The sequence below is a fragment of the Bufo gargarizans genome, chromosome 3 (genome assembly GCF_014858855.1).
Source record: "Bufo gargarizans isolate SCDJY-AF-19 chromosome 3, ASM1485885v1, whole genome shotgun sequence".
Classification (NCBI taxonomy): domain Eukaryota; kingdom Metazoa; phylum Chordata; class Amphibia; order Anura; family Bufonidae; genus Bufo; species Bufo gargarizans.
Genome location: NC_058082.1, coordinates 551,979,221 through 551,997,422, shown reverse-complemented (window position 1 = coordinate 551,997,422; position 18,202 = coordinate 551,979,221). Strand labels below are relative to the sequence as shown.

Genomic DNA, 18,202 nt, shown 5'->3' with positions numbered 1-18,202 from the left:
TCCACCAACATGGCCAGTGGCGATGACGCCGTTATCAGCGTTACAATACCACTTCTATGTCTCCTTGAGAAAACACTTAGGGCGATGATGCAAGAGGAGATGGCCCAGGAGGAGGAGGAGGAGGAAGAGGGGTCATTTTTAGCACTTTCAGGCCAGTCTCTTCGAAGTGACTCAGAGGGAGGTTTTTGGCAACAGCAGAGGCCAGGTACAAATGTGGCCAACCAGGGCCCACTACTGGAGGACGAGGATGAGGAGGAGGTGGAGGAGGATGAGGATGATGCATGGTCACAGCGGGGTGGCACCCAACGCAGCTCGGGTCCAACACTGGTGCGTGGCTGGGGGGAAAGGCAGGACGATGACGATACGCCTCCCACAGAGGACAGCTTGTCCTTACCCCTGGGCAGCCTGGCACACATGAGCGACTACATGCTGCAGTGCCTGCGCAACGACAGCAGAGTTGCCCACATTTTAACCTGTGCGGACTACTGGGTTGCCACCCTGCTGGATCCACGCTACAAAGACAATGTGCCCACCTTACTTCCTGCACTGGAGCGTGATAGGAAGATGCGCGAGTACAAGCGCACGTTGGTAGACGCGCTACTGAGAGCATTCCCAAATGTCACAGGGGAACAAGTGGAAGCCCAAGGCCAAGGCAGAGGAGGAGCAAGAGGTCGCCAAGGCAGCTGTGTCACGGCCAGCTCCTCTGAGGGCAGGGTTAGCATGGCAGAGATGTGGAAAAGTTTTGTCAACACGCCACAGCTAACTGCACCACCACCTGATACGCAACGTGTTAGCAGGAGGCAACATTTCACTAACATGGTGGAACAGTACGTGTGCACACCCCTCCACGTACTGACTGATGGTTCGGCCCCATTCAACTTCTGGGTCTCTAAATTGTCCACGTGGCCAGAGCTAGCCTTTTATGCCTTGGAGGTGCTGGCCTGCCCGGCAGCCAGCGTTTTGTCTGAACGTGTATTCAGCACGGCAGGGGGCGTCATTACAGACAAACGCAGCCGCCTGTCTACAGCCAATGTGGACAAGCTGACGTTCATAAAAATGAACCAGGCATGGATCCCACAGGACCTGTCCATCCCTTGTGCAGATTAGACATTAACTACCTCCCCTTAACCATATATTATTGGACTCCAGGGCACTTCCTCATTCAATCCTATTTTTATTTTCATTTTACCATTATATTGCGAGGCTACCCAAAGTTGAATGAACCTCTCCTCTGTCTGGGTGCCGGGGCCTAAATATATGACAATGGACTGTTCCAATGTTGGGTGACGTGAAGCCTGATTCTCTGCTATGACATGCAGACTGATTCTCTGCTGACATGAAGACAGATCCTCTGTTACGGGACCTCTCTCCTCTGCCTGTGTGCTAGGCCTAAATATATGCCAATGGACTGTTGCAGTGGTGGCTGACATGAAGCCTGATTCTCTGCTATGACATGCAGACTAATTCTCTGCTGACATGAAGCCAGATTGTCTGTTACGGGACCTCTCTCCTCTGCCTGGGTGCTGGGCCTAAATTTATGACAATGGACTGTTGCAGTGGTGGCTGACGTGAAGCCTCATTCTCTGCTATGACATGCAGACTGATTCTCTGCTGACATGAAGCCAGATCCTCTGTTACGGGACCTCTCTCTTCTGCCTGGGTGCTGGGCCTAAATTTATGACAATGGACTGTTGCAGTGGTGGCTGACGTGAAGCCTCATTCTCTGCTATGACATGCAGACTGATTCTCTGCTGACATGAAGCCAGATTGTCTGTTACGGGACCTCTCTCCTCTGCCTGGGTGCTGGGCCTAAATATATGCCAATGGACTGTTGCAGTGGTGGCTGACGTGAAGCCTCATTCTCTGCTATGACATGCAGACTGATTCTCTGCTGACATGAAGCCAGATTGTCTGTTACGGGACCTCCCTCCTCTGCCTGGGTGCTGGGCCTAAATTTATGACAATGGACTGTTGCAGTGGTGGCTGACGTGAAGCCTGATTCTCTGCTATGACATGCAGACTAATTCTCTGCTGACATGAAGACAGATTCTCTGTTACGGGACCTCTCTCCTCTGCCTGGGTGCTGGGCCTAAATTTATGACAATGGACTGTTGCAGTGGTGGCTGACGTGAAGCCTGATTCTCTGCTATGACATGCAGACTAATTCTCTGCTGACATGAAGACAGATTCTCTGTTACGGGACCTCCCTCCTCTGCCTGGGTGCTGGGCCTAAATATATGACAATGGACTGTTGCAGTGGTGGCTGACGTGAAGCCTCATTCTCTGCTATGACATGCAGACTAATTCTCTGCTGACATGAAGACAGATTCTCTGTTACGGGACCTCTCTCCTCTGCCTGGGTGCCGGGGCCTAAATATCTGAGAATGGACTGTTCCAGTGGTGGGTGACGGGAAGCCAGATTCTCTGCTATGGGACCTCTCTCCAATTGATTTTGGTTAATTTTTATTTATTTAATTTTTATTTTAATTCATTTCCCTATCCACATTTGTTTGCAGGGGATTTACCTACATGTTGCTGCCTTTTGCAGCCCTCTAGCTCTTTCCTGGGCTGTTTTACAGCCTTTTTAGTGCCGAAAAGTTCGGGTCCCCATTGACTTCAATGGGGTTCGGGTTCGGGACGAAGTTCGGATCGGGTTCGGATCCCGAACCCGAACATTTCCGGGATGTTCGGCCGAACTTCTCGAACCCGAACATCCAGGTGTTCGCTCAACTCTACACAGGGGCCCATTATTTATACTACAAAAAGGTCCATTATGTATACTACAGGGGGACAACTATATATACTACCAATACAGAGGGGGAAGGATGATGGAAATGTGAAGAATCTAAGATGTCTGTTTGTCAAACTCTGCAGAGACGAGAAGCAGTGAAAGAAGTCATCATGGTGGTCTGCTCTCAGAAAGGAGAAGATGAGGAAAGAGAACATCTACATCAGAGGAGACATCACTGGATGTGAGAGGTTTGTGGGGCTGTATTCTCCTGTATGTGGGGTAGAGCTGAATGTAATGTCCATCCACATGTGTCTGTAACAGTAGGGCTGGGGGGAGAGCTTGGATTGAAAATTTGTCAGGGGAGATTCGCCATTTCAATTTTAGCAGAAAGGTTACAACTGGCTCTGGACAGGACGATACCTGCAGCAGAAAGGACACCTCCCCAGACATGCAGTTGCAAGAAAAAATATATGAACCCTTTGGAATTATATGGATTTCTGCACAAATTTGTCATAAAATGTGATCTGATCTTCATCTAAGTCACAACAATAGACAATCACAGTCGGCTTAAACTAATAACACACAAAGAGTTAAATGTTACCATGTTTTTATTGAACACACCATGTAAACATGCACAGTGCAGGTGGAAAAGGTATGTGAACCCCTAGACTAATGACATCTCCAAGAGCTAATTGGAGTGAGGTGTCAGACAACTGGAGTCCAATCAATGAGATGAGATTGGAGGTGTTGGTTACAGCTGCCCTATAAAAAACACACCAGTTCTGGGTTTGCTTTTCACTAGAAGCATTGCCTGATGTGAATGATGCCTCGCACAAAAGAGCTCTCAGAAGACCTACGATTAAGAATTGTTGACTTGCATAAAGCTGGAAAGGGTTATAAAAGTATCTCCAAAAGCCTTGCTGTTCATCAGTCCACGGTAAGACAAATTGTCTATAAATGGAGGACGTTCAGCACTGCTGCTACTCTCCCTAGGAGTGGCCGTCCTGTAAAGATGACTGCAAGAGCACAGCGCAGACTGCTCAATGAGGGGAAGAAGAATCCTAGAGTGTCAGCTAAAGACTTACAAAAGTCTCTGGCATATGCTAACATCCCTGTTAGCGAATCTACGATACGTAAAACACTAAACAAGAATGGATTTCATGGGAGGATACCACAGAGGAAGCCACTGCTGTCCAAAAAAACATTGCTGCACGTTTACAGTCTGCACAAGAGCACCTGGATGTTCCACAGCAGCACTGGCAAAATATTCTGTGGACAGGTGAAACCAAAGTGGAGTTGTTTGGAAGAAACACACAACACTATGTGTGGAGAAAAAGAGGCACAGCACACCAACATCAAAACCTCATCCCAACTGTGAAGTATGGTGGTGGGGCATCATGGTTTGGGGCTGCTCTGCTGCGTCAGGGCCTGGACGGATTGCTATCATCGAAGGAAAAATGAATTCCCAAGTTTATCAAGACATTTTGCAGGAGAACTTGAGGCCATCTGTCCACCAGCTGAGGCTCGACAGAAGATGGATGTTGCAACAGGACAACAACCCAAAGCATATAAGTAAATCAACAACAATGGCTTAAACAGAAGAAAATACGCCTTCTGGAGCGGCCCAGTCAGAGTCCTGACCTCAACCCGATGGAGATGCTGTGACATGACCTCAAGAAAGCGATTCACACCAGACATCCCAAGAATATTGCTGAACTGAAACAGTTCTGTAAAGAGGAATGGTCAAGAATTACTCCTGACCGTTGTGCGCGTCTGATCTGCAACTACAGGAAACGTTTGGTGGAAGTTATTGCTGCCAAAGGAGGTTCAACCAGTTATTAAATCCAAGGGTTCACATACTTTTCCACCTGCACTGTGGATGTTTACATGGTGTGTTCAATACAAACATGGTAACATTTAACTCTTTGTGTGTTATTAGGTTAAGCAAACTGTGATTGTCTATTGTTGTGACTTAGATGAAGATCAGATCACATTTTATGACCAATTTGTGCAGAAATCCAGATCATTCCAAAGGGTTCACATACTTTGTCTTGCAACAGTGCCCAGGAGGCAATCCATCTGATCACAAGATTATAACCTATATATCCTGCGGAGCAATAAATCAGAAGATGTGCTAAAAAATATTGCAAGCAGAAGCAATAATGGAGGGAGCGGCAGGGGCGGCAGGACGAGACTATTATGGGGCGGCAGGGTTATTGCATCCAGAGCTCTGTTAAATTGTTTCAGTGAATTCACCGTCCAAACTTTATAAAACAAAAATTTCCATAGATTGCTAGGGGACTGGTCAGTGAACCCTGCAGAGATGAGCAATGGTTTATATGAATTGTCATGGTGATCTGGGTCAGATGGAGAAGAAAAGGGAAAGTGAACACCAACAGTCAGAGAAGACGTCACCTGTGAGTCACTGTGTGACACTTCTGGTCTGCAGAATGCCTGTAAAACTGGTATCCAACACTATATGGTCACTATAAGTTGGCAATATTGGTCTATGTATAGCAGTTTATATACAGTAATAGTACGGAGGTATTATTCAGTCACTATGTGGTGGTTATATGTAGTGACATTGTGGCAGTATTATCCAGTACTAGTATGGTGGTATTATATAGTCATTATGCATTGGTAATTTATGGCCATGTTGTGAAGGTTTGGATACATTATGGTGGTATCGTGTGGTCACTAGGCAGTGGTAATATGTGGGCATGGTGTGGAGGTGATATTTAGTCACTATATGGTGGTATGTATGTATGGTGTGACGGTATAATTTAGCCCTTCTATCGCATGGTAACTGTATGACTGCATTAAAGTAAAGTTAGGTTTCCAAGTTATATTTTCTCAATATTTTCAGTTTTGGAGATGGGTGTGAAGCGTCTCTCATATCTCTTTGCATCAACTGAATGTAAAAGGTCTCATCGTCATTAGTTTTCCAGATACATCACGGATAATGAGGTGCTAATATTCATTATAATTATAGTGTACCATTAATAAGCAGCATGTACATTTTTAGATATCATTTCCAAGAAATTCACGAGCCCCAAACATGTCGGCCGCACCCTGAGAGGCACAGGTATACATGGATCAAACCAATGTTCTTGGGGGTGCGGTGGGGGTTGTTCTTGGGCTGAATAATATATTAGGCAATGACAGAAGAACATAAAGAAATCTGTGTTCTCAGAGTCTAAAACCCCTCCCCTCGGTAAGTGGTGTGTGCCATGGATATATAACCTGATGTGCCAGTTTCTGCCTGCAGAGCTAACACTTATAATGGATAATAAAGGACAACGTGTTGGCGGAGTGGGTAAAGAAAAGCCCGCTACCCCAGAAATACAGGAGCTGTGTGACTCGGTGAGTAACATCATGGGGTATATTACTGTGTCTACACATCTACAATGTTACATTGTATCTAATATAGACGTCTAGAATGTTACATTGTATCTTACATAGACATCTAGAATGTTACATCGTATCTAATAGAGACGTCTAGAATGTTACATTGTATCTTACATAGACATCTAGAATGTTACATGATATGTTATATAAACATCTAGAATGGTACATTGTATATTGTATCAACATCTGGAATGTTACATTGTGTTCCATGTGTTTACAGTGTAGTGCCAGGTATGTATGTACCTATAGGGGCATATCATTGACAAATAGTCTTGGTTCTTCCGTCTCATATGGCCGTATTCACCCACTGGGAGACCGAGCGTCCTCCTTATCCCGTCCCCCTCCCTCCAGGCATTGGTCCCTGTAATATCTGGTGCCTTCAGATGTGTAATATCACTTTATACCTGTGAGGACGGACTTCTCTTTTGGACGTTCATTAACTATTGTGAAGCTTTTTCTCCTTATTTTTTCATCTTTTAGGCTATTTGCTTGTATTTCATTCATCTCTCCCATGATTTTATTTTAAGAGGCTCTGTATCCAGGAACAACCCTATTGAACCAGGCATACTGACTGGTAGGGCTCATCATGCTGATTAAAATGATGCCTTTCTTTGTCTGTATGCTAAACAGCAGCAGAGAAATCAGTGTTTGTATTCAGTCATATGCACGTTGGAGCACCAGGGGACGGGCTGAATGCTTGGAGCACTGCTTTTGTAACACTCCCTGTGCTTGTCACGGTAGGTAAGATAAGGGAAGGAAACAGTACACCGCAAAGCAAACAAAACAACTGACTAGGCCCCAAATGCTAGGGACATCACCTCCTAGCAATCCCTAAAACACTTTCCCTAAGCTGCTATGCCCATGTGCATATCTCGATGGTAGATATGCACATGCCCACGTACCTAAGACTATAACACACTGAACCAAACCCTCAGCTGTAGGGAAGAGGGAAAGAGACACCCAGCTCCTTCAACAACCAAAGGAGCTAGCGTCACCCTAGAGGCTTAGACAAAACAGACACGGAAGAAAAAAGGGAAAAGGACTTATCTAGAGATGTGTTGATGCTGACGATCCACCAAACTTCCAAAGCTCACACAAGGCAGAACTATAACCCGCAAAGGCTATAGCGAGAGGGAGTAATAAATAGCCTCACCAATTACCTAAAGAACAACACCTGGGAGGAGGTGGGATTCTGCTCAAACCCACAACAAAACAAACTGTCAGAACGAGTCACGTGCAGCAACTCTGACAGATCTCCTCAGAACACCCACAGGGCAGGGCGTGACAGTGCTCTGCTCACTCCCTTCACTTGACTGACAGGGCTAGCCATCAGCATGCTGAGGGCAGAGCTGTGAGTCGTGTCCAAGCATGTATGTACATATATATACTACTTACCGTAGCCTTACCACATTGAGAACAGTGGATTTCTGTATTTAGAAAGCTAATTTACATACTACTGCTTGATTCACAGTCACAATGCATGATTATAGACACCAGTAATATGTATTAGCTTTCTAAGTATAGAAAAACCATCCTTCTCTATGTGGTAATGCTATAGCTTGGAGGTAAGGGGTCTGCTTTGCATGCAGAGATCCTAAGTTCATGCCTCAGGAGAGACTTATATATGTTTTTTCTGTTATTTTTTTTCTCTCTCATTTAACCCATAATAGATGGTTATAGCTATAACTATACTGAGAATAGTGTTTTTTATGCTTAGTAACAGAACACATAATATTGGAACAGTATATGATTATAAAATCAGTAATATGTATTAGCTGTCTAAGCATAAAAAACATTATTCTCAATATGATAAGTCTATAGAGTTTTATTATGTGTTAAATGAGAGAGAGAGAAAAAAAATCTGAAAGTCTCTCCCAAGATTCATACCTTGCTCTACATGCAAAGCTGACCACTTACCTCCAGGCTACAGTCTTATCATATTGAGGACAGTTTTTCTTTCTTTACTTAGAAACCTAACATATTTTACTGATTTCTTTATAATTATATAATGTGCCTATGAATAAGTTATATGTATATTAGAATTGTAAACACAGAAATACACTCTTCTGAATGTGATAAAGCTACAGAATATAGAATATGGCTACTTTCACACTAGCGTTAATATTTTCCGGTATTGAGACCGTCATAGGTCTCAATACCGCATTCATTGTCAATGGGGACAAAAAGTAACTGAATAGAACTGAATGCTCCAAAATGCATTCCTTTTCGCTTAGTTGCGTTCTCATACCCGAGAGAAAACCGCAGCATTCTACAGTTTTCTTTCTGTCATGGGATGCGGAGCAAGATGAATCCACCATGACCCACAATGCAAGTCAATGGGGACAATGGATTTCTCTGACACAATCTGACACAATAGAAAACGGATCCGTCCTCCATTGACTTTCAATGGTGTTCATGATGGATCCATCTTGGCTATGTTAAAGATAATGCAACCGGATCCGTTCTGAACGGATGCAGATGGTTGTGTTATCAGTAACGGAAGCGTTTTTGCTGAGCCCTGCCGGATCCAGCAAAAACTCTAGTGTGAAAGTAGCCTATATGATATGTAGATGCTAGGACGCAGCTCTGTCGTCAGCATGCTGATGTCTAGCTCTGTCAATCAAGGGGAGTGGGAAATTGCAGAGCACAGGGGTGTTACAAAAGCCGGGCATGCTCAACCTGCGGCCCTCCAGCTATCCGCCTACAGAAGCGCATGGTGGGAGTTGTAGTTTAACAACAGCTGGAGGGCTGCAGGTTGAGCACCTCTGGTCTAGGCGAAGCAATGTGAAAATAATGGGCCTGCCAGAAGGCATGGAAGGGGTTAATCCTACTGATGAATGAATACATAGATATCTCTGCAGCTATTTAACATACAGACAATAAAAAGGTAACATTGTAATCAACATGATCATCCCGAGCGGACAGGATTCCCCGTTTAATAGGGTTGATCATGCTGACAGAGGCTCTTTAACCCTTGGCTTTCCACTACTTTTGGTTTTTCGTCCCCCCTCCCTTACTCTTTTCTGTTGTCTTGTTAATATTTATTCAAAAAATTGTATAAAAACTCTTTTTTTTCTTTTTGGATTCAAACCATATTTACAGTATCGTTTTTCATATCATCAGGTAAAACACCAATTTGAGGTAAAATCCGGGGTTAATGCTGTAATATTTAAGGCCATCAGCTTCAAAACTCAAATTGTTGCTGGAATGATGTACTATGTGAAGGTAAGTGATCTGCAGAGCTGCACCGCGGTGGAGAACACATGACATTAGTCTGATCCTGGGGGGCAGAGGGGACATGATGATAAACGTCCACCAGAGGGCGCTGTGGAATAACCCTATATCACACAGACGCTTTCCTGCCGTGTAACGTGTCCTCTGTCTCTCCTCAGGTGGATGTTGGAGGAGGTCAGTTCTGTCATCTGAAAATATTTAAACCTCTGCCTCATACTGAAGAGAAAGCGAGTCTGAGCGGCTACCAGTGTGGGAAGAAGAAGGAAGACCCCATCAGTTATTTCTAGAAAATGTGGGGGGGGATTCAGCTCTGCAGAAATTCCGGAATTACAAGAAATTTCTTTGCAAATAAAGTAGAAATCTAAAATATCAGATACTGGACATCAGCTCTGTATGGATAATGGGTGACACTGCTGGACCAGCTGTGTATGGATGATGGGTGATGTGTGACCAGGGGCGTTGCTAGGGTCTCAAAAGATCCGGGGCACAAGCCCCAATAAATATCCCCCCCCCCCCCCCCCCCCGCACTATGCTGTACTTGCTATACAGCAGCACTTACCTGTCACATCCAGGGCCTTCAGGGGACGTCTCCTCTCTGTCATCATCTTCTCCATTCGGTCTGGACAACTTCTCTCAGCCGCCTCGTCTCTGCAGAGTGTGACACACAGACATCTTAGCTTCCTCACTTTCTATCATTATCCCCCAACTGGAGTCCCCACAGTGTTATCCTGCTGCTTGCTATGCCAAAACCTCAACCCCCCCCCATACCCCCAAATACTATCCTAAAGAAACATTACTGCCCCCATAGTAATAGTGCTCCTCACAGTCCCACCAATAGTAATTCCCTTCTAGAATGCCCTTATTAGTAACACTGCCCCAACCGTGATAATGCTCCTCAACAATGCCCTCCCATATTAATAATACCCTCACAGAGCCCCCAGTAGAAATAAGGCCCCCTGTTGTTCCCCCAGTGGTAATAAAGCTCCCTACAGACCCCTCAGTAGTAATAAGGCCCCCATAGTGCGCTTAGTAGAAATAATGCAGATCTACAAGACCCTCCTATAGAGCCCCCAGTAGTAATAAGAACGCCTATAATGTCCCCTGGATCTGCAGTGCCCCCTGCAGTTATGCTCCACTCTCCACCATACAGTCCCATGTAAATAACATCACCTCCTCCCCAGCCGCCTCCAACGCACAATCCCATGTAAACATCACCCCCTAAGGCTACTTTCACACTTGCGTTCGTGCGGATCTGTCATGTACTTGTACAGGACGGATCCGCACCGATATAATACAAACGAATGCATCCGTTCAGGACCAATTCGTTTGTATTAGATTTTAATTTCTAAGTCCCAATACGGATCCGTCCTGACTTACATTAAAAGTCAATGGGGGACGGATCAGTTTACAATTGCACCATTTTGTGTCAATGCAAAGGGATCCATCCCCTTTGACTTACATTGTTAGGCTACTTTCACACTAGCGTTCGGGGCTCCGCTTGTGAGCTCCGTTTGAAGGCTCTCACAAGCGGCCCCGAACGGATCCGTACTGCCCTAATGCATTCTGAGTGGACGCGGATCCGCTCAGAATGCATTAGTCTGGCAGCGTTTGTCCTCCGCTCCGCTCAGCAGGCGGACACCTGAACGCTGCTTGCAGCATTCGGGTGTCCGCCTGGCCGTGCGGATCCGTCCAGACTTACAATGTAAGTCAATGGGGACGGATCCGTTTGAAGATGACACACTATGGCTCAATCTTCAAACGGATCCGTCCCCCATTGACTTTCAATGTAAAAGTCTGGACGGATCTGTTCAGGCTACTTTCACACTTAGAATTTTTTTTACAATATAATGCAGACGGATCCGCTCTGAACGCAAGTGTGAAAGTAGCCTAAGTTAGGACGGATGCGTTTGGCTCTGCAAGGCCATGCGGACACAAAAAACGCTGCTTGCAGCATTTTGGGGTCCGCCTCCAAAATGGAACGGGGGACCGCACGGAGCCGAACGAATGCATTCTGAATGGATCCGCATCCATTCAGAACGCATTGGGGTTAAACTGATGCATTTGGGGCTGCTTGTGAGAGACCTGAAACGGATCTCACAAGCGGAACCCCAAACGCAAGTGTGAACGTAGCCTGTCACCCTAAACATTAAGTCCCATGTACATAAACATCATTCCCCCCCCACCATCCACTTTCAACATACAGTCCCATGTAAATAACACCCCTCCCTCCCCCAGCCACCTCAAGCACACAGTTCCATGTCAATAACATCCCTCCCTTCAGCCCTAAAATACATCCCAGTTAAATAACTACAACTCCCAGCATTTCTCTGCCTCTCCCTTCACTTACCTCTCCTGTACAGACATCACCATTAGGCTCCTTCTCCTCTTGACTCCGGTCCAATCCTGAACTGGGAAGAGGCGAAGGACCTTTGGTGACATCACAGGTCATGTGAACAGCAAAACAGGCTGTGATAGGATGACCTGGATGGTGACATCATCCTGGTCATCCTATCACAGCCTGTTTTGCTGATCACATGACCTGTGATGTCACCATAGGTCCTTCGCCTCGTCCCAATATTAGATTCAATTGTATTTGCCGTTCTGTGTACGGCAATACAGTTGTATCTAGCCGGCAGGCAGGACATTCGGGGCATGGGACAAAACATCCGGGGCCCAGGCCCCGAATGTTTTAACCTAGCGACGCCCCTGTGTGTGACACTGCTGGACCAGCTGTGTATGGATTATTATTATTATTATTATTATTAAAGCGCCATTCATTCCATAGCGCTGTACATATGATAAGCGGTGCACATACATAACACGGACAATTGCACTAATCATAAACAAGACGAGTTACAGACTGGTACAGAAGGAGAGAGGGCCCTGCCCGCGAGGCTTACAATCTACAGCTACAATCTAAAAGTGTAGATAGAGAAGAGCAGGGGTCCTAGGACAGAGCCTTGCGGGACACCAACAGAGAGGGAATGAGACTAGGAGGTGGTGCGGGAGTGGGAGGCGTTAAACGTCCGGTCTGTGAGGTATGATGTGATCCAGGAGAAGGCCAGGTCAGTGATGCCAAGAAATGAGAGAGTTTGCAACAGAAGGGAGTGGTCAACAGTGTCCAAGGCAGAGGACAGGTCAAGGAGAAGGAGGACAGAGTAATGGAAAAGGCAGAGGACAGGTCAAGGAGAAGGAGGACAGAGTAATGGAAAAGGCAGAGGACAGGTCAAGGAGAAGGAGGACAGAGTAATGGAAAAGGCAGAGGACAGGTCAAGGAGAAGGAGGACAGAGTAATGGAAAAGGCAGAGGACAGGTCAAGGAGAAGGAGGTCAGAGTAATGGAGATGGCAGAGGACAGGTCAAGAAGAAGGAGGACAGAGTAATGGAAAAGGCAGAGGACAGGTCAAGGAGAAGGAGGTCCGAGTAATGGAGATGGCAGAGGACAGGTCAAGAAGAAGGAGGACAGAGTAATGGAGATGGCAGAGGACAGGTCAAGGAGAAGGAGTATTGTTTCTTGGTTTTGGCTGTTATTAAGTCATTGGTGACTTTGGTAAGGGCAGTCTCGGTCGAGTGGTGGGTTCGGAAGCCGGATTGTAGGCACTCGAAGAAGGAGCAGGAGGAGAGGTGAGAGGACAGTTCTGAATGGACATGTTGTTCAAGTAGCTTTGAGGCACACGGAAGAAGTGATATGGGGCGATAACTGGACAAGGAAGATAGGTCAAGTGAAGGCTTTTTGAGGATGGGTGTAATGGTAGCATGTTTAAAAGCAGAGGGGAAGACACCAGAGGTTACTGATAGGTTGAAGAGATGTGTTAGGGCTGGGATAAACACTGCGGTGAGGTTAGGGATGAGGTGGGATGGTGGTTGATGTGTGACATTGCTGGACCGGTTCTGTATGGATGATGGGGGACATTGCTGGACCGGTTCTGTATGGATGATGGGTGATGTGTAACACTGCTGATGCAGCCCTGTATGGATGATGGGTGATCTGTGACACTGCTGGACCGGTTCTGTGGGGATGATGGGTGTTGTGTGACACTAATGATCCAGCCCTGTATGGATGATGGGTGATGGACAGGTTCTTTATGGATGATAGGCAGGAATACTTTTTAGAGGTCAGCGAGGGGCGTCACTGCCGGAGGCTATGTCATTGGGGGGGCATGTGAGCACTTCTCATACACTCTGCCCAATCATGCAGTGAACCGTGCCGCGGTTTCATTGCAGGAGCTCAGCGTTCTATACCCCAGACTGGCGCACACAGATCTTATTTTGGAAAACCTTTTTTGGATGCAGTTTTACAGCTAAATCCAGAAGTAAATGCAAAATACATTGGAGATATAAAGGTAGGGCTGGTACTTCTGGGCGACTCACCCTCCGGACGCGAGATTACAGCTCAGGTAGGTACATACAGTGCACACCTATTCCCTGGGATCAGTCCGGAGTCACTAGAACATGGGGAGATCTCCTGCAGTGTTAACACAATGCTCCACTAGAGGGCGCTGCCTACATTCAGGAAGTCTCCAGGACTTTGTTACATTGTTGCCTCGGTCTATAGAGGACAATCTGCACACAATCCTCCATAAAGACAAAGAAAACCCGGTTTGTAGACATTTCTGCAAATCTATTAAAGATACAAAGGCACTTCTTGTCCCCACTTTCTCCACAGCAGAACTCCACATGGTTCATAGTTATCGTCATCTCCCTGATTTCTTATTCTGAGCAGATCCAGCAAAGGTCCTGGTGGTTTTGATCTTCTTCGAACCTTAAAGAGCACCTGTCATCAGGATCAGCCCTATAACACCAGACATACTACCGGGTAGGATTGATCCTGCTGATTAAAATGATACCTATTTTGCTGCAATCGGTTGTGACGTAAATGAGTCTTAAAGGGAACCTGTCACCGGGATTTTATGTATAGAGCTGAGAACATGGGCTGCTAGATGGCCGCTAGCACATCCGCAATACCCAGTCCCCATAGCTCTGTGTGCTTTTATTGTGTAAAAAACCTGATTTGATACATATGCAAATTAACCTGAGATGAGTCCTGTCCCTGACTCATCTCACGTACAGGACTCATCTCAGGTTAATTTGCATATGTATCAAATCAGGTTTTTTCTCCACAATAAAAGCACACAGAGCTATGAGGACTGGATATTGCAGATGTGCTAGCGGCCATCTAGCAGCCCATGTTCTCAGCTCTATACATAAAATCCCGGTGACAGGTTCCCTTTAAGTGCACTAAGGGGCATCGCCCAGCCCTTCAGTGCACCGAAGCCCTAATTTGCAGAAACACTGCAAACGATTTTCATAATGCAATAATTATTTTAATCAGAGTAATCCCCCTGATAGACTGGTTTAATAGGGTTGATCCTGCTGACAGCTTCCCTTTAATGGGAATCTGTCCGCATACCTAACCGCTAGAAACTGCTGCATTATTATAGTGTAAGACAAGGATTTCAAATATATTTTCTTTATCCATAGACCCATAGGCATTCACCCTCAAAAATGTTAATGAGCCAATAAACCCCGCCCACTCCACCACCATTAAATGCCCCACTTTCTAAAGATTCATGAATTCAATATGTTAGCCGCCATGCTCATCTATCAAGGCTGCATCAGAATCCCGCTCCTCCTTTCATCTACTACCGTCTTCCGCTCATCGATGTCCTGCTCCCTACAGAGACTCAGCGCGTGCCACATGTCTATTATCTGCTGCACTTTCTGCTGGAAGTCTTGTCGGACCCTCATCAGCGTAGACTATAAGGGAATGTATTTGCCACACGACCGCCCTGTGGATCCCTTCCTCTATATACTACATGCACAGATCAATATCTACCCGTCTATTCATTTATTTAAAGTATTAACATTTTGAACAATACTGGTATATTTAAAAATTGTGACGCAGGGGACCGCCATGGGGACTACATTCACCCCTAGACTTTTAAATCTCCACAGTTGTAAGATTGATACCATCTTTATAGACTGTGAAGGTTGAGTCTCTCATTATTTGGACTTCACTGAGTCTGATAAAATTATTCTAACTTATGTATGAATCAGGGGCATTGCTAGGGTCTCAAAAGATCCGGGGCCCAAGCCCCAGTTAATATGGCCCAGTTCTCTAAGTCGCCCCTCCCTCCCCCCACACACCGCATTTTGCTGTAATTGCTATACGGCAGCACTTACCTCTCACATCCGGTGCCTCCAGGTGATGTCTCCTCTGATGTAGATCTTCTCTGTCATCATCTTCTCCATTCAGTCCGGACAACTACTCTCAGCCGCACCTCGTCTCTGCAGAGTGTGACACACGGACATCTTAGCTTCCTCACGTTTCTATCATCCCCCAACCTGGAGCCCCCACAGTGTTATCCTGCTGCTCGCTGTGCCCCCCCCCCAATACCCCCAGATATTATCCTGAAGAAAAATTAGTTCCCCCACAGTAATAGTGCTCCTCATAGTGCCACCAATAGTAATTCTCTTCTAGAATACCCCCATGAGTAATACTGCCCCCTACAGTGCCCCCAACAGTGATAACGCTCCCCAAGAGTGCCGCCATTAGTAGAAGAGCCCTCCAGTATTAATAATGCCCTCACAGAGCCTCAGTAGAAGTAAGGCACCCCTATTGTTCCCCCAGTGGTATTAAAGCTCTCTACAGACCCCTCAGTAGTAATAAGAACCCCTATAATGTCCCCTGGATTTGCAGTGCCCCCTGTAGTTATATTCCTCCCTCCAACATACAGTCTAATGTAAATAACATCATATCATCTTTCCTGCCCCCTCAAAAATACAGTCCTATGTAAATAACATCACTCTCCTCCCTTCAGACCCTCCAATATACAGTCCCATGTAAATAACACTATTTCCCTCCCTCCACCATAGAGTCCCATGTAAATAACATCCCTCTCTATCTACAGCCCTCTCCAAAATACAATCCCATGTAAATAACATCACCTCCTTCCCAGCCGCCTTCAACATGCAATCTCATGTAAACATCACCCCCTCAACATTCAGTCCCATGTAAATAACATTATTCCCCCCACCAGCCACCTTCAACATACAGTCCCGTGTAAATAACATTGCCCCCACAACAGTCAATCCCATGTAAATATTATCACGCTTCCCTCAGACCCCTGTAACATTCAGTCCCATGTAGATAACATCGCCCGCTCAACATTCAGTCCCATGTAAATAACATCATTCCCTCCCACAGCCACCATGAACATACAGCCCCATGTAATTAACATCACTCCCTCCCACAACCGCCTTCAACATACAGTCCCATGTAAATAACTTCACCCTGTCCCAGCCCCTTCCAACATTCAGTCCCATGTAAGTAACATCACTCCCTCCCAACGCCGCCATCAACATACAGTCCCATGTAAATAACATCACTCCCTTCCCCAGCTGCCTTCAACATACAGTCCCATGTAAATAACATTACTCCCTCCTACAGCCACCATCAAAATACAGTCCCATGTATATCACATGACCCCCTCCCCAACCACCTCCAACACGCAGTTCCATGTAAATAACACCCCTCCCTTCAGCCCTAACATACAGTCCCAGTTGAATAACCACAACTCCCAGCATTGCTCTGCCTCTCCCTTCACCTCTCTTCATGTACAGACATCACCACAGCTTCTACCCCAGGACTTCTCCTCTTCACTGCCCTTCCTCTCCTGCACTGGTCACATGATGGTGACATCTTCACAGGTCCTTCTCCCATCACTGCCTGTTTTGCTGGTCACATGACCTGTGATGTCACCACAGGTCCTTCAGCTTTTTCGGTGCATTAGATTACAGTTGTATCTAGCAGGCAGGCCTGGGACAAAACATCTTCATACTTCTTGTTATATAGAATAAAATCATATTATTAACGATAATTTGAAGTTGCAGTTAAGAGTCTCCCTTTAAATAGTTTCCAAACCTGAAGTCTTGCGTTGCACCCCTAATATCATCTTGTACAAAAAATAAAAATTTATCTGGGGATTTTTTGGGTCAAATTTTTATCACTTCTCACAGCAATACTTGGCTGCACCAATTTTCAAGCTACTCAATACACAGTTTCTGACCTTGACTACGGAGAGCGATGTCACACTATAAATCAGTGTAGCTCTAGCCTTGATGTCAAAGTCTTCTCTGCAGCTGAACCTAAATCCATTTATTATTTGGAGATGACCACGTGGCGGACTGGCCATAGACCCTACAGGAAAATGTCCCGGTGGGCCGGCATCCAGTGGGCCGTCCGAGCCCTCCTAGTGGCCGCTGGGCAGGTATATAATGATCTGAGGCTCTCAACATTATCTAATGTAGGATCATCGGGAACTTGACCAACACCCTACATTCATTCAGCTTCCTTTGGGTTCAATGAGACCTGTATTATGCACAGGGAGCCCCCCCTAGTGGCAGCTGCTATTATTTCACATTGGATAAAATTCATCGGTGAAGAATTTTAAATCCATTTAACCTGTTATAGACGGCGCCCTTTACTCTTCCTGATCAGACACATTTCAGTTTTTTTTTTTTTTCAGAACATGTGGCTTCGAAAGCCGTGACTTTTCTTCCCATTTGAACATTTCATTCATTTTTGTGTACTTTTCAATGGGGCTTTATTTGTCTGTTATTTTTATTAAAGTACGGTATTTTGGGTTTTTTATTTTTAATGCCCAGAAAAATTTAAAGAAAAATAAGTTTTTATAGTTACAGCCACTTGGCTACAGGGTGTATATAGTTTATGGTGGATGGGGGCCGGGCTACAAGCTGTTGGGTCGGCTAGTGGTGGTATGCTTTTTTGACTTTTTTTTGTTTAGTTCATATATTTTTTTATTTTAAA

The 18,202-nt window shown here is 45.6% G+C and overlaps 1 protein-coding gene across 1 annotated transcript; it reads left to right on the top strand.

Moving 5' to 3' along the window:
• The first annotated feature begins 5,939 nt into the window (after positions 1-5,939).
• LOC122930630 (cystatin-B-like) lies at positions 5,940-9,742 on the top strand. The gene is made up of 3 exons (XM_044284140.1): positions 5,940-6,094; positions 9,263-9,364; positions 9,532-9,742. The coding sequence occupies exons 1-3, from the start codon at positions 5,978-5,980 to the stop codon at positions 9,658-9,660; spliced, it is 348 nt and encodes a 115-aa protein (XP_044140075.1). The 5' UTR covers positions 5,940-5,977; the 3' UTR covers positions 9,661-9,742.
• Positions 9,743-18,202: the final 8,460 nt, after the last annotated feature.